Source organism: Kogia breviceps, chromosome 4 (genome assembly GCF_026419965.1).
Source record: "Kogia breviceps isolate mKogBre1 chromosome 4, mKogBre1 haplotype 1, whole genome shotgun sequence".
Taxonomy (NCBI): Eukaryota; Metazoa; Chordata; class Mammalia; order Artiodactyla; family Physeteridae; genus Kogia; species Kogia breviceps.
Window position 1 is genome coordinate 37,005,492 of NC_081313.1, and position 17,394 is coordinate 37,022,885.

The window sequence follows — 17,394 nt, forward strand, 5'->3', positions numbered from 1 at the left end:
TTAGCCATAAAAAGAAATGAAATTGAGTTATTTGTAGTGAGGTGGACGGACCTAGAGTCTGTCATACAGAGTGAAGTAAGTCAGAAAGAGAAAAACAAATACCGTATGCTAACATATATATATGGAATCTAAGAAAAAAAAAAAGTCATGAAGAACCTAGGGGTAAGACGGGAATAAAGACACAGACCTACTAGAGCATGGAATTGAGGTTATGGGGAGGGGGAAGGGTAGGCTGTGACAAAGTGAGAGAGTGGCATGGACATATATACTCTACCAAACGTAAAATAGATAGCTAGTGGGAAGCAGCCACATAGCACAGGGAGATCAGCTCGGTGGTTTGTGACCACCTAGAGGTGTGGGATAGGGAGGGTGGGAGGGAGGGAGATGCAAGAGATATGGGAACATATGTATATGTATAACTGATTCACTTTGTTATAAAGCAGAAACTAACACACCATTGTAAGGCAATTATACTCCAATAAAGATGTTTAAAAAAAAATGTGAGGTCTGCCACCTGCTTAAGGCCAAAAAATGTCCCCAGTGCCATGTTCTTCTTCTTGGTCTGACACCTCTGATTGCTATCAGTGTGCCCATGACACATATCTGTTAGAGGGGAAAACTGGAACCAATAAAGGGTTTCTTTTGACATTTATAAAAAAAAAAAATAGCAAATCCTCCTCAATCCCTATTCTTGACTCTGCCTTTTCTCTTTCCTGCATTGTTTTTCTCCAAAGTTCTTTTCACCATCTGAATGATTATATATCTTCTTATTTACTTATGATGTATTCCTTCCCAGAAGGATATAAGCATCATGAAAGAACACATTTTTGTCTTTCTTGTCCACAGCCATATCCACATCATCCAGAATACTTCTTGCCACACCATATGTGCTTAAGGAATGATTTTGATGAATTAATAGACCATTCTAAATTATATAGTTCTAAATTATAGGTAGAACTAATGGCCTAGTGCGATTGAACCACTAAGACAACATGTATACTAGAAATGGACACAAATGAAACCAAATGGAGTGATTAAATAGCAGAATTCTAAGCAACACAAGGGAACTATTATGGATAAAAGGACTAACAGACCTTCTTTAGATGTTACCATCCTGGTGAGTCCTCTGGCTGTTCAAAGAATCAGCTACTGCTGGGCAGTCTGCAAGATTGAGTGGCTGATTAATTGATTAATTAATTAATTATTGCAAAATAAGGCCCATGATCCTTCTATTTTTAGGTTATTTTTAATAATATATTCTGCATTTTAAATTTTATAAATCTGATAATAGGAAACCTGTAGGAAATATAGTCCAATTCTCATTTTCAAATTAATTTGACAACTTTTCCCTTGCTGCTGCCTATTCTTACTCACGTTTATTCTTCCAAACTCCAAATATTTACTTTCTATTATAAAATGTACTGTTATATAAAAATTAGAAATCTGTTTAGCAGTAATGCTAATACAGAGAATGAAGCACAGATCCCTATACATATCAGTATTTAGGACGATGATTCTTAACCCTATCTATATCCCCTTTTTATAACTAATATTTTGTAATAATACCATTACTCTTCTGAAATGAGTCATTGATGGAATAAAACAAATTTTTAATGAATACATATTGTTTCTTATGTGTAATGTGAATCAGACCTTGTAAAAAGGTATTTGTGGTAAAATAATTTAAAAATTAATGTATAAATACTAGTACATAGTTAGATCAGAAATTTTTTTTTTTATTTCCTATTTTGCCTATACAAACCCGCACACTCTAGGGATTGGTACCCATTAGATTGGAGCTCTTTACAAAAAAGAATTCTGCTGTTGTAAGTACAGGAGTCAATATGTATCTTTGATAGTATGCAGTTTTGTGTGAGTGTATATAGTGTTAGTGGATTTCTTGTGTTTAAATTCTGTAATCCTTTGACAACCTTTCACTCTTGAGTATGCTCTAGTAGTAGCAGAAACCCTCTGTGTGTCCTGCCCTAATCACCTAGAGATATCCCCTCCTGCTGAGCCATTCTTTGTCTGCCAATGGGTTTGCTTCTTTTTCAGTTGAAAAGCTGCATTTTAGTTCTTTCTTATTTCTGAATAGGCCACATTTTCAGGCCTTTTCACAGTCTTAGTTCAATCTATACCCTCCCCTCTCCAAAATAGTGACTTTTTTTTTGAAAGGAAGTACCCAGGATTTATACTGATGCTATGGTTAATATCTCATGGATAAGGTGTAAGATTAGTTCTGAAACATAGGCATAAAAATATCTCAAAGTCTTCTGATAATTTCCTCCTTCCTAATGTATCTTATATTTCTAATATGTTGAAACTGAGTTCCTATAACCTATGGCTTCTCCCTTCACTTTCACCGTTATAAGCTAACTAGTTCTGCCTCATTATTTTATTTGTAACTTATAAAACTTTGTGATTTCCTTTGAGATGCATATCTTTGCTTAAGGAATACATTTTTAGCTACATTATAAACAAGAGTATGTGATTATTTGAGAAGACTTGTCAAAACAAATAAAGAGATTATTAGATACATTGTTACAAAAGGTTCATAGAAAACATCTTTAAAGAGATTGAGGAATCTATGAAAATATACCAGAAAGGAAGTAGGAAGGGAGAATGTGGTAATAAGTGAAAACAACAATCAGCCCCTCCATAATGAACCAAATTCTATGCCACATATTCTAAAGTAGATCTTCATAAGCTCTTCTATGTCATATTCCTTTTTGTTCTTTAGAATTAATAAGGTGACATTCTTCACTATCAAAATGAATATTTAAAGCTCTTTTCATGTATATATTTGATCTCCTTCAGTGTCACTTTTCCTCTTTTCATGCACTGTACTTGAATTGCTCCTCCAATGTATATTGTTGGCAAAGTTTGTTTCCTTGTGAATCCAAGGGCCTGCAGCCCCTTTGGATCCTAAAACAATTCCTGGTAAGGTGGGGAGGTAGAAGTCTTGATTTGCGTTGATGTATAGAAGATTAGATTAGGATGGCTTAAGAACGGAGATGTGAAGTGTCAGTTTTGGGCTGGTGGTCAATTCCCCTAATTTTTCTTGCTCTCAGACCTAAAATAAATGAAAAAAGTCAGTTTTCAAAATTTTCAAAGTCATGATCTCCTTATATAACATAAGCCTTTCTGTCAAATACTTCATAATCTGGAGAGATACAGCATCTTTAGAAGTGTCACAACTTGTTTTTGCAAGAAGCTATGCTATTTTTTTGCCATGAAAGAAACATGTGTTTTGAGATTATGCTGAGAAAACAGGCAGGAATTACTTTTGATGGGTTATCACAGATACAATATTTTGCAGCTACAAACTAATTCTTTAGGTAGATATAATTACTGAAGTAACTTGAAAAAGAGTGTCATACAATATATTGTCATACAATATATTTTACAACTTAAAGGAAAAAAGTATATCTTAGACCTACTTAGGGCCAGAACTTTTTCTGGGACATATTTTACCGTCCTTTTGGAAAGCAGTTACCATTCATGTTAAAATGCTTGAGCAATTTTCTGACAGAATTTCAAGAAGTTAAGATCTTTACTGAATATTTCCTCACTCTACTAATACTCAAATTTATAAAGAGGCTGATAATCTTTAACCAGATAATTTTCTAAAAAATGATTGTTAGACTGATTTTTTTTTCTTACAAAATAGTTCAACCTAGATAGAATGTTTGGATTGGCTTACTCAGAACTCTCTTGTCAAGTTTGAACTAAAATTTTGACATATGTTTGTAATCAATTTATAAGACAAATTGTTTTAATAAAAAGATAAAGTCTCAAAGCTTGCCAACATTCATATCTTGGAGTAATTAACAAAATCATGTAGTAGAATTCTGCTTATGTGATTCATGTAAAGGCTAATAATAAACTAGCTTGGGAAAGACTAAGCTTTCATTACAGGTACCAACTTAAGGAGCTATTATCTGAGAGTTTCAAATATGGAGAAATTAAAATTTAATACTGTTTATTCACAGAAATATAGGATGTCATATGTAAGGTAAATAATCATCCCTTCAAAAAGAATTATGCAAAACAAGCCCAAATCGATAGATTTGATCATTGTTCTTCTATTAGAGTAAAAAAAAAAAAACCTTAGGTTGTATATAAAGCTATAGTTACTAGACCTTTATAGATAAATATTACAGATGTTTAGAATCTTGAGAGTTTGAATTTGGGAAGCTATACATATCTAAAGGGTCTTGGAACATGTCTAAAAGGCCTTCAGAGACAATTTATGAGCCACACATAAAAATAATCATAATTGTTTTTGATCGCAAATAGTGATGCCAAGCTAGATCATTGACTGTATGAAGAAAATTGGACTTCAAATGAGTTTTGGCTGATTCCCAAAATGGAATTTACTGTTACCAAGCAGAGAGAAACCACAGTTGAGGATACTCATATCAACTTGCTACTGGTCCTTAGATGTTCTGAATTGGGTGGTCAAATATATTTTGACTCATGCTACTGGCTTTGGGATTTATGTTTAGCATTTTAAGGAAATTACTGTGAAGAGGACAATCACTTGAATCTTTCCATATGCTTGTTTATAAGCCAATATTGTTAATATCTATTTTTGATTTTTAGCATGGAGTTATATGGAGACTATATGCTATATCGTGTATGCAAGTTTTTTATCCATTAAATACTATTTAATATTTCTCAAATGAAATACTTCATTATGTTAGATATCAGAATATCATACTTTAAGCAACTCAAAACTGCACCTTTTTAATACAATTGAGGGAGTTATCAAAACTGAAAAGCAATCAAGTATTACAAAATCACTAATATTTTCTTCTAAACAATTATAATAAAATTATCTTTTTCTGGTGGCAGATTTGTGAATATCATAAAAATTTTCCTGTATAGAAAAGTTCATGCTTTCACACCCTGAAGCTATGAAGTAAATGATGAACAAAACGACAAATATTAATGGAAATGTCAATTGCTTCCAGAGAAGGAAGGAATGTGGCCTCTGGTGAAAAACTCCAAAATGGAAGAAGGAGGAATATGGCCAGTTTGCTTCTATTATAAATCCTTGATGAATTTAGGCAAGGTACTTTCTACTTTCTTTGTTCTCTTTTAAAAGCAGAGATTTTCCTCATGATTGACTTCACTGTTGGCCAGTTTATAAAATATAGATGCTATTTTTTTTAAAAAGAATCAAAATTATTAAGAAAGTCACTGCTTTTGAGTGCCAGTAGCAGGTATGTTTAGCCCTTAATACAACAGCAAATCTTCTTTCTTCCATCCTATTTTCTTGGAAAAAGGACAGAGTGAATAAAGTTATAGAGCTAACAATTCAGGGACTTCCCCGGTGGTGCAGTGGTTAGGAATCCACCTGTGATGCAGGGGACATGGGTTCGATCCCTGGTCCGGGAGGATCCCACATGCCATGGAGCAACTAAGCCTGTGCGCCACAACTACTGAGCCTGCTCTCTAGAGCCCGTGAGCCACAACTACTGAGCCTGCGCTCTAGACCCCGTGCTCCACAACCAGAGAAACCACCGCAATAAGCCTGCGCACTGCAACGAAGAGTAGCCCGCCCTCACTCGCTGCAACTAGTGAAAGCCCATGTGCAGCAACGAAGACGCAACGCAGCCAAAAATAAATTTAAAAAGAAAAGATCTGAGTTAGAAGCACACGATGCTCAAAAAAAAAAGAACGAACAATTCAGTGCATGCAGCCAGTCACACGTTAAAAAATTTTGACCATTCCTTTCAGCTATTGATGCTCAGCATCCAATTGTCCTATAAGGACCTCATTTCTTTCATATTGTACAGTATAAGCAATTTTTCAAATAGAGCATGTAATAAAACTTTGCTAGGTGTAGTGCATAGGAACAAAATAATCACATCTGGGGTTTATGGCACATATTCTAGAAGGACAGAGGTAGAAGGGAGAGAAACCTTGTTGTAAATGATGAAAGTGAGATCCACAGTAGCAAAGTAGCATAGTAAAATTAACAAATATAAACACTGAAGTGCAAAAAAATGCGTGGACTCTTTACAAATAAGCCTGAAAGACAGTAGAGATCGCTTGTACTTTGAAGTGTAAATAATTGAGGATTTGAAATAATACGCCTAAAATTAAAAACACATCATATTGTTTAAATCACCCAAGTCCATTAGGATTTACTCTAGTAACTCGACTGTGTACCTTACAGTGTCCTCCAGATGTTACGCTCGTTTAAGTTTGTAACTGGAAAAGCAACCACCTTTGGAAAGTGGAGGAGCATCCATCTAGGAATTATTCACTTAAGGAGTGGTAATAGAGACCGGGAGACAGGCTCTTTATTTGATGACTATAATCTATTTGCACTCCTGCCACTTTTCCTTAGAGTTTCTGAGAATCCTTCACTCACTGCAATACACTCTAGCTCACGCTTTGGGTTTGATTCAAAATCCACTTGTATACGGAGGTTCTATCACCATCCAAAGCCTTTTCAAGACCGAAGGCTATCATAGAATAGGTTTGTATATATAAACTATAGGGCAATTATTTCCTCATCCCCATATCCAATAATAGCACAGAAATGCCTGTATTTTGAAGTTGGACAACAACCGCGTGCTAAGGAAGTACAGTGTGAAGAACTGAAAAAAACCCCTCAACTTGTCCATTATAGAAGAGGTAAAAAACACAGGAATAGCTGGAAAATCCATGTTCTATTTAAATTCTTTTCTTTCTACAGTTAGAGAATACCTATAATTAATTTTATGATGATTACCAAGTAAAAGCCCTCTTGGAAATCTTATGATGGAAAGATAGAAAGAGGCAAATCTGTACTCTTTAATAAAACAAAATGTTTGATTAGAGTATATTGATAAAATAAAATATTCATGATTTTAGTTTATTTTCTGTTGAATTTATTAATAATCTTTATATATGTATGGCTTTGAGCAAAGACAAAAGAAATTCTCTAACTCATCCCTGATCATACAGTTGTAAGAATCAGCTATTTTACTATTTTCCCAGCAGCAGAAAGACCAATCTTTTCAATAATACATTTCTTTCTGTACAGTTTAAAACTCCATACTTATGGATTTACCTATGTACAGAGAAAAGAGGTCACTTTTCAACTAGCAATGGACTTTTATATTACAGGAATGTGACCTAAGTATATATATTCATACATATATATGTATATAATTTACCCCATACCACTTTGTTTGACATATAAACCTTAGGGGTTATTTTTGTCCATTCTATTACAAAGTGAATAAAAATTTTATGGTTGCACTGAAAGACCATGCAATTCAATTTTGCTTGTGTTTCCCAATAGTGCTCAAAAAAAAATTATATATATAAAAATAGTTCACTACCAAACCCATTAGTCCTATCAAATGTAAATCTTTAATAATTTAAAGGACCAATACACGATCTTAATAAATCGAAGTTAATTCTCAATAGTTTAATAAAATAAAAGAGTTTTGTACTGATATATAAACGGTCTTGCAGCTTCCACATAGGTTCTAGGTAGACTGAACAATCCCTTTTTCACACCGTCCCTGATGCGCCATCAGAGGTCACCAGCACATTCATGATAACATCACACTGACTAGCATGGTTGATTCCTTGCACACAAGCTGGGATCTGTTAGAAATTAAACATAACAACTCATTTTGATATTATATTATATCCATAAAAGGCATAACAGGCAGCATGGATCCATTTTAGAGTTTTTGCTTTTGTTTTTGTTTTCTGTCCTCAAGTCTATCTGGAGGCCCTGCCCCATTTAATGTGTAATCTTTGTTAAGTTCTTCTTAAATGTATTGCCAGTGTCAGAGATACGGAAGACTTCCACCTTAGGTCATTCTCTTAACTGGGGTTATTTACAGAAGTCGGTTATAAGGAATCTTCCAATTGTGTTCCAGTCATCACCACATTTGTGGGATGCGTTAGGCACAAATGCTTTCTAAGGGACTTCTTTGAGGAGAAGCAGATGTTCACAGATCATGAAAAGAGTCAAGGAAACAGACAAACAAGAAAAACGATGCTCACAGACATTCATTTTGACCCCTGCTTGCTGTCACCATGTCTGTCCTTTTTTTCAGCACATTTAAAATAACAAACCTCCCATCTAAGGGCTATGTTAGTCACCACATGTCTTAAGATTTACTAACCATTTAGTTACAATACACAAAGAGTGAAGTGTGTGTTCCCAAACAGATATGATGCTATAGTGTATTTATTTTTTTAAAATTAACACCGCAGTAAACTACCAATTACAGTGAAGACACAGAACACACTGGCAACTCCAAATCAAGCTGTGGTTTACAAATCATTATTTAAATGATGATAATAATAACAGTAAATGAAAGTGAAAACCTCACTTCTATACTTAAGTCAGAGATCCAAGTCAGCCTTATAGGAATTTTAAGATAGGCAATTAATGAATGGTTATACTTTTCCAGAAATGAGAAATACTGTAAGCCTTTCCCTACAATGACTGCTTTGAACTTTTTTTTTTTTTTTTTTTCCAAAAAGCATGCAGGGACTACTTTCAGATGCTTGATTATGGCAAGAAGGAAGAAAAGTAATGATTTTTGGTGTAATACAAGCAATTTGTAGAATCGAGCATACAATTTTGCATAAAACATTGCAGGTTAAAATAATATTGTAGGTTTCAAGCCATTGCATTACAGTTGAATAACTGTCACAGTTAGGTTTTGTAAAATTTAAAACTCTAAGTTTTGAAGTGAAGCAATAAAACGAAATTCTTAAACGATGGCTTTTACCTTCACACAGCACAGAAGAGTTATCTTTGTTTGGGTTGAAAAAGTTATTTACAACTAACATTGATTGAGTCTTGGTAAAAGTCCGATAACACCTGGAGAGAAATATCCCCTGAGCTTTCTGAAAGAGCAATGGACATGTTTGTGGTTAGAGACAGTCATAACAGCGGCAATGCTAGTCTCCTACCATGGCCAAGCATATGGTGTGTTCTTTAACCTAATTCAAAGCACCAACATACAATTTAGATCTAGAAAATGGGACTTGCTATTTAATCCGCCGTAACTAATGATTAACAATTTAGATGCAGAGACACTGCTAATGAGAAAAGTTTTGATTGGTGCTGTTTAGTAGCTCACTTGAGTCGCCTTTTTAAAATCAGAGTTTTGCTTCCATTGAATCCAAGAACTCTTCACAAAATAGAGAAATACATATATCAAAGGAATTAAGTAAAAGTAGGTTAAAAATAAATAATCTTACAACAACATTTTAAATCCTTTAATGATTTAAAGAAAGGAAGACATAAAACACTGAATGCTAAACAAGTCTTTTGAACTTTTCTTGAGATTTTTAGATATAGATTTAATAGCATATGTGTATATATATATATATATATATATATATATATTTTACATTTTGCATGTAGGCCAGAGCTGTCTAAAATATCTCTTCATAGTAGGCTATAGGGATCTATCAGGAGATAGAATAAAATAAGATCTGAGAATATTCTCAGTTTATTAGAGTATTTCTTTCTGCTTTGACAATCAGCAGGGATCATAAATTTGAAGCAAATCGTGGCTTTTCTGTCTCTGGGTCTGTATGTAAGACTGAGGAAGACTCCCTCGGATGAGCAGCTGCTGGTGGAGGGGGTGCCGGTGGGACTCCTCGGCTGGGGGGGATGGCTCCCGATGACATCTGTCGGAACAGGGTGACCCGCTGGGGGACCGTGCCCCTGCTCCCTGCCTGCAGGCCCGAGCCGTGCACCGTGGTCACGGGTGGAGGGATGGACGCCAGGGACTCGCCCACAGTGGGATGCGGTCTGGAAATCAGGGTGGAAACCTCATGGGGCAGCGAGGGCTGCGAGGCCGAGAGGGGCCTGACTTCTCGGGTCAGGCTGGTGTTGTGAAGCGCCTGCGTGCTCTTGTGCACTTCGTTCTTCGGTGCGGAGCTGCTGGGTGTCTGTGGAGCCTGGGGCTGCTGCTTGGTCTGCGGTGGCTGCTGTGCCTGCTGCTGAATGAGTGACAGCTGGGAAGCAGTGGGGGAGGCGTAGTGGAAAGTCCGAGTGGCTAGCGGGCTCTGAACGGGAGGGCTGCAGACCACAGTGGTGTAGGAGCAGGGCGAGAGGATGGCTGATGGCTGGGGGGTCTGTGTGCTGGGGCTGGGGGAGTGCAGGTTGCCATGAGACAGACTGGTGGCCGTGTACACCGGCGGAGACTGTGTCCTCCCGCGAGAGGTCGGGGTGGTAGTTGAAGACGTGGAATTCAGGGCTGTCATTTGAGGGTAACTGATGGGAGCGATGGCCTGGACCATCTCCCTGTCGTGTTTCACAATCTGCTTCAGGATCTCGTTCTCCTGATTGTTGAAAACTCCAGTGTTCAGATCCTTCTGGAACTTTTGCAGAAGAATTGAATTTTTCTTTCCTGTCAGCGAAAGGAAGATAGGCATTTAGAAATTCTATAAGTGACTGATGACAACTCCAAGCTCGAGTGGCTCCTGCAAACAGAATGATGGCAGTGTTTCATAGAAGAGGCTTCAAAGCCAAACACTCACCTTTAGACGCCAAATAGACACATGGCTCCTGTCTCTCCAGCTTCCTGTATCTTTCTGGGAAATCTTACCTTCTACACGAGTCAAGTTGAAAAGTCCGTAATATGGCCAAAGCCATCTTACAGAAGAAATGGAGAGATTTGCATGAGGGTTACCTTGGGAGAAGAAAGGGCATTTGGATCAGGATGGGCCTGAAGTCAAGATCTCAGTTTAAAGCTTCCTTTTCAAGAAAGGACAATGGAATACATACTATGTGACAGGCACCCTACCCAAGGCTTTAGGCAGATTTATTTTATTTAATCCACAACTCTTTGCGGTAAGTGTGCTCATAATCCCACTTCACCCAAAAGGAGACTGGAACATAAGAAGGTTAAGGGTAATGCCCAAGAAAACATAGTTAATAAGTGACAGAGCTGGGACAGGAAACCAGTAGATCTGATCACAGATTTACTACGGACTATGAACAGCCACATCTATATCACTTTGAGTGTCTGCTGGAAATGAAGTCTCCTGGGCCTCATCCACTTGCTGCACCAGATGCTGCCTTTTACTATGATCCCCTGGTAACTGTCACATGCAAGTTTGAGAAGCAAAGGCCTTTGCTTTTGACCAGTGCCCTACACCAGTGATTCTCTACTCTACCTGCATATTTTTGTCATCTCTAGAGCTTTAAGAGTTATGTATTTCCATCTGCACCCTAACAATTAAATCAGAATAAACAGACATGGGTCCAGATTTTGGTACTTTAAAATAAACGTTTCCCAGGGGATTCTTGAGTGCAGCCAGATTGAGAACTATTTCATAATCTTTCCTCTTCTGAGAGGTTGTTGTGAGGATCCAGGGACATAATGTATGGCAAGCTCTCAGCTCATTCTAGAACTTCAATAAGTATTACCTCTCCTTCTCACTATTGTCTTTGGAATGGTTTGCAATAAGGAGATGTTCTCTGGCAAAGTAACAATTAGCACCAATTGTAGGTTGATGTAAAAGGGGAAAATCAGTGACTTTTTTTTTTTTTTTTTCGGTATGCGGGCCTCTCACTGTTGTGGCCTCTCCCGTTGCGGAGCACAGGCTCCGGACGCACAGGCTCAGCGGCCATGGCTCACGGGCTTAGTTGCTCCGCGGCATGTGGGATCTTCCCGGACCAGGGCACGAACCCGTGTCTCCTGCATTGGCAGGCGGATTCTCAACCACTGCGCCACCAGGGAAGCCCATCAGTGACTTTTTAATGGCATCATCACCTAGGTAAATATGGTAACTGAAAAGTAAATCAATTTGCCATATCACTAAATAAAGTATCACATCTAAACTAACAAGGAATATTTTCAAGTAGAACTGTATGATATAATTTACTTGGCTGCTGGGAAAGGCAATCATTTTAAATGACTGCCAAAATGAATAGTTATCTCTCTCCTTACAGAATTGTCCTAATTTCCCAAGGAACAAAGACTTCTACATTAGTAGAAAACATAAATGCTTACTTTGCATATACCCTTAATTAACTATAACATATGCATTTATAAGCAATGGCCACAACACTGAGAAGGATAATATTTCTTTGTGATCATGTGAATAGTCAACATTTCATAATCTAAGTATCTGGGACCTTGTGGAAAAATACTATAACTTTTAATGCACTGTTAGAATTTTGTGAAGATTAAAAATGGAAATACGCGTGCTCACTAGCAATTTTATTGCCTATATTATTGAATGCAAACCGTTTCATGCAAACTTTCTTATAAAAATTGACTGTAATAAGTTAGATGAAAGTGATGCTCTATCAGATTAACAGAAATTCTCTATTGAAATATCCTGATTTTGATGCTTTTGCAAAATATGTTTGGCTGGCTTAGGAAAAAAACTCATATGCTCAGAAGTTAGTCTCTGGCTCTACCATGCATACTCACATACCACAAAGAGGGAAGTTATTTTCAAATTAAGTGAAGATGCTTTTAGGTATACTCGCTTCTTTTATGGGCACTGTCTTATGGACACTCTGTCCTGTTACATCTCTAAGTTATCAATAAGATTTTTAAGATGTGTGCTGTGTCTAATGGTAATGTCCAAATACTACATTTACTTCTCCTAACCTAATTTCAGATCCTTATGCAGTCTGTTTTCCTATCAATATAGAAGAAAAGAAAGATGTAAAGTGCAGAAGAAAAGTTGACACAACCATACATCAGTCAAAAGTCCTTACCTTTAATAAAAATGAAGCTGTTGAAGTATCTCTTTGTTTACTTTCCAGTGATCCCAACCCCAAATCTCCTTTGAGTTCATTGATTCCTTCATCCCTCCCTAACTCTCTTCAACAATATTCATTGTGTACTAGGTACTGTGAATGTAATAGTGAATTAGACGTGATCTCTACATTCATAAAGCTTAGCATCTCTAGAGCAATTTAAATAATAAAAGCAGTGCTGTGATGGAAGAACTTCCCAGTAGTACGGGAGAATATCTCCAGGGTTCTCAGACTATTAAGGGGGTGGAAGGTCAAAGAAAATTTCTACAGGGAAGTGATTTCTAAACTGAGATATGAAGGCTAGTAGAGTTAAGCAGGGAAAGGGAACAGAGGAGGGTTGGGTGCAGGAGGAGGATCTGGGTGTGGAAGATGAATGCGTATCACCTTCTGACATCAGAATGTTCTAGCATATCTTGGGAAGTTAACAGCAAGCCAATCTGATCTAACTTTACTATGGCAATTGTTCAAATCTTTAAACTAGTAAGGTCTAACTTACATATTTTTATTTGAGAGCAGAGAAGATTTTAAGATAAGTTGATGTTTGCAAAGTAAAGCATCTATGTGGGCACTTCTATTAAGGCTTTTTCTGCTTGAGTCTGTATTACAAACATTTCAAGAAGTTTCTACTGAGACAATGAAAATACACAAGTTTTCACTTCTTACTATAAGAATAAATGTAAAGTTGATCCTGAAAAATGAAAAAAAAAAACCTTGTGATAAAATTTTGTTTGTAATGTAGACTCATTCTATTGCATTTTTAGTTCTATTTTAATGCTGTGTAGAATTTTTAATCATTGTTTTTTACCTTAAGATTCAAATTGTTTTGGTATCACTGGTGAAATCAGATTGAGTAGCTAGTAAAAATAGAGATGAATAAACAAACCTAGAATACTTAGAAGAGAAAGTTAGATAGAGCCTCAGATCTTTCTAGAAATATGGCTAGAGCTAATTGCTATTTCTATATTTCTATGTTAATTAATAAGCAATCTATATACTAGCATTTGGGACTTATGATTGCAAATATGTATCAGCCCACTAGATTAAAACTGAATTGTGCACAAAGAAGAAAACTGAACAGAGTACCTATTCGATCTAGTCGGTCAATGGCTACTGTCTCAAAGGCTCTTCTCATCATTGGATATTCCTCCAGGACCTCATTGAAATTGTCCACAGAAAGTGAATAAAGACGACAATATGTATCAGCTCGAACACTGGCAGTGCGCCGTCCCTTGGTCAACAGGCAAATCTCTATAAAAACAAAGAAGAAAGATTTGTTTGGAAATTTTCTTTAAAAGGCCATTAAGACCTACCACAACTAAAAGAAAAAAGTCTTATGGTGTGAGTCTCATGGTCTGATAATTAAAAGTGCCCAATTGCTAATACTCAATCTTAAAATATTCTTTTTTTTAAACAATTGAGGCTTTTGGTTCAAAGGGAAGGCTATAACAAAATTATCTTCTTCCAGCTCCCATTCCAATTCACCTGAAACAAAAATATGCAGAAAAAGAATAATAAATCCAAAATGGAGCTGAAAACAGGAAGAGACTATTCTCAGATAGAAGTTCTTATGAATTCTGGAAGGCAGAAAGCAGATGGTATTATATAGACAGAAACCAAACTGAGCCCCAAATCATTGGCTTAGAAAGTCTTATGATTAAGCAAAATTGAATCACAGGTTCAGATGTATGCATTATAGGAATGCTTTATGTAGTTCATATATTCCCAGTAAGATCAGTATAAAAATTATATTCCAAATACACAGAAGGCCTTTTCATTTAAGTAATTTCTAAGGAAAATATTTTGTTAAAATTTTGATTCCCAATATATGGTAAGCAAATATTTGCAAACATGGATTTTCTTATTAGCTAGATAAATAAATGATAAAAGTGAAGATTTTCTATTTCATTTCCCAAAATTTATGTATTAAAATCCTATAGATTTTGCTTCTTTAAAAAATTTAAATAATTGAAAAACTTTGCTTCAAAATTACCTATTTGAAAAAAGGAATGGGAGAAGTGTTTCTGAAATGTACTGTCTTCTAACAAAAGGAAATAAGCAAAATAATTTCTGAAAGGGGCCTAAATTCACACTCCTCTGAACTTATTTAAAGAATTTCAGTTCATGTTGATAAACATAGTGAGTAAATTATGTGGTAGGCATTATGTCCTTGACGTTAGGGCTGGAAACATGAATCAAACATCATATCTACTTCTGTATTACTTATATGCTGGTAGGAAAAAGAAAAAGTTCATTTGAATTAAGATTTCATTTAAAATGCAAGCTTGTGAGAGCAATAATATAGAAGGCAGGCATTCTGGGAGTACTAAAGAAGTGCATCTGAACCAATCTGGCAATTGAGAGGATTTTAGGAAATGCCACCTAAGCCACCAATTATGTTGTTACTGTTCATGCTTGTAAACATTTCAAATTTAATAAGCAATATTGTGGTGGGGCCAACATGGCAGAGTAGGAAGACCCTGAGCTCACCTCCTCCCATGGGCACACCAAAATTACAAATACATACAGAGCAATGTACATATGAGAATGACCTGGAGACTAGCAGAAGAGATTTTCTACATCTAAAGATATAAAGAAGGAACCACAATGAGAAGGGTAGAAGAGGCAGACATGGTGTATAGTCAAGACCCGTAACCCTGGGTAGGTGACCCACAAATGGGAGGATAATCACTATTGCAGAGATTCCCCTTAGGGAGAGAGGGGTCTGAGCCCCACATTGGGCTCCTCGGTCTGCGGGTCCTGCACCAGGAAGATGACCCCCAGAAAGTCTGGCTTTAAGGCCAGTGGGGCTTGCATTCTTGAGAGCTGGAGGGTTGTAGGAAGTAGAGGCTCCGCTCTTGAAGGGTGCACACAAAATCTTACACCCTCCATTTACCCTGCATAGAAACAGTAATTTGAAGGAGCCTGGGTCAGACCTACTTGCTGATCTTTTAGAGCCTCCTAGATTGGCAGGAGGCAACTGGGACACACTCTGAGGACACAGATGCTGAAGGCATCCATTTTGGGGAGCTCATTATACCCCAAGGACACTGATGCTGGCAGGCACCATTTTGGAATCCTCCCTCTACCCTATTAACACTGGAACCCAGCCCCATCCACCAATGGGCCAGCGCCAGCCCTGGGACTCTCTGCGCCATGCAGACTGCCATGCTGGGACCCAACCCCACCCACCAGCAGCCAGCAGCTTCTGAACCAGCAGGAATCAAAGGTACATCAGATGATACAGAGGACTGGATCAGTAAATTGGAAGACAGAGTAGTAAAAATCACCCATCTGAACAGAAAAAAGGAAAAAGGATTTTTTTTAAAAAATTAGGATAATTTAAGGGACCTCTGGGACAATATTAAGCATACTAACATTTGCATTATTGGAGTTCCAGAAGGAGAAGAGAGAGGAAAAGGGGGCAAAGAACACATTTGAAGAAATAATAGCTGAAAAATTCCCTAACCTGGGAAAGGAAACAAACATCCATGTCCAGGAAGCACAGAGAATCCCAAGGAGGATCAACCCAAGGAGGACCACACCAAGACACATTATAATTAAAATGGCAAAAATTAACAATAAAGAGAGAATATTAAAAGCAGCAAAGTAAAAGCAACTAGTTACACACAAGGGAACTTTGCATAAGATCATCAGTTGAGTTTTCACCAAAAACTTCACAGGCCAGAAAGGAGTAGCATAATATGTTTAAAGTGATGAAAGGAAGAAACCTACAACCAAGAATACTCTACCCAGCAAAGCTATCATTCAGATTGGAAAGAGAGATAGAGATTTTTACAAACAAGGAAAAGCTGAAAGAGTTCAGTACCACAACCAGTTTTACAAGAAATGTTAAAGGGACTTCTCTAAGCAAAAAAGAAAAGGACAGAAATAGAAATATGAAAGTTATAAAAGAAAAAAATCTCATTGGTAAAGGCAAATATACATTAAAGGTAGTAGCCCAACCAAACATAAATCTAGTAGAAAGGTTAAAAGAGTTGTGCACCTAGAACTAACATAGTGTTGTAGGTTAATTATACTTCAATTATTTTTTAAAAAATGTAGACACTGGGAGGAAATGCATCAGAATGCTAATGGTAGTTATTTCTGGGGGATGGGGATTATGGGTGATTGTTCTTTTTAACTTCATGCTTTTGTGTAATTCTAGTTGTCTGCAATGAACATTCATTACTTGTAAAATTAGAAAGAAAACAATAAATGTGATTAAAAATGAAAAAATAATATTGTGGACTGTGCATGTTTGTGTATTTGTGTGTGTGTACCTTTGGTGTGTGTAGGAAGATAAATCTCTATTGGTCAGTGTTTAAACATAAAGCATATTATTATATGATGGAATTTGTCAGCTACTCTAGAAAAAAATGTAATAAAAGTATTTTCAACGCTACCTCAAAATTAAACTCCTGTGTCACTATAGTACTAATGCCATATTATATAACTTATGATTGCTAAATTATGTCAAACATACTGATGAGAAATGTTTTTATTGCTAAGTGTTGCTTTCAAATCTGTACAAGTTGTCATACAGAATGTTATAAACCCAAGAGGTTATAAACCTCTTGGAAAATAATCCAATGATATATAACAAAGATCTTAAAATGTATCCATACACTTTA

The 17,394-nt window shown here is 36.5% G+C and overlaps 1 protein-coding gene across 1 annotated transcript in view; it reads right to left on the reverse strand.

The window, feature by feature from the left end:
* Window positions 1-7,417: 7,417 nt before the first annotated feature.
* The window catches only part of HCN1 (hyperpolarization activated cyclic nucleotide gated potassium channel 1), a 382,344-nt gene continuing 372,367 nt past the window's right edge, over window positions 7,418-17,394 (reverse strand). The window contains exons 7-8 of the mRNA XM_059060576.2: window positions 13,847-14,011; window positions 7,418-10,394 (exon numbers count right to left, since the gene is read on the reverse strand). Coding sequence (XP_058916559.1) covers window positions 9,529-10,394; window positions 13,847-14,011 — 1,031 coding nt within the window. The 3' untranslated portion in view covers window positions 7,418-9,528. The remainder of the gene's footprint in view (window positions 10,395-13,846; window positions 14,012-17,394) is intronic.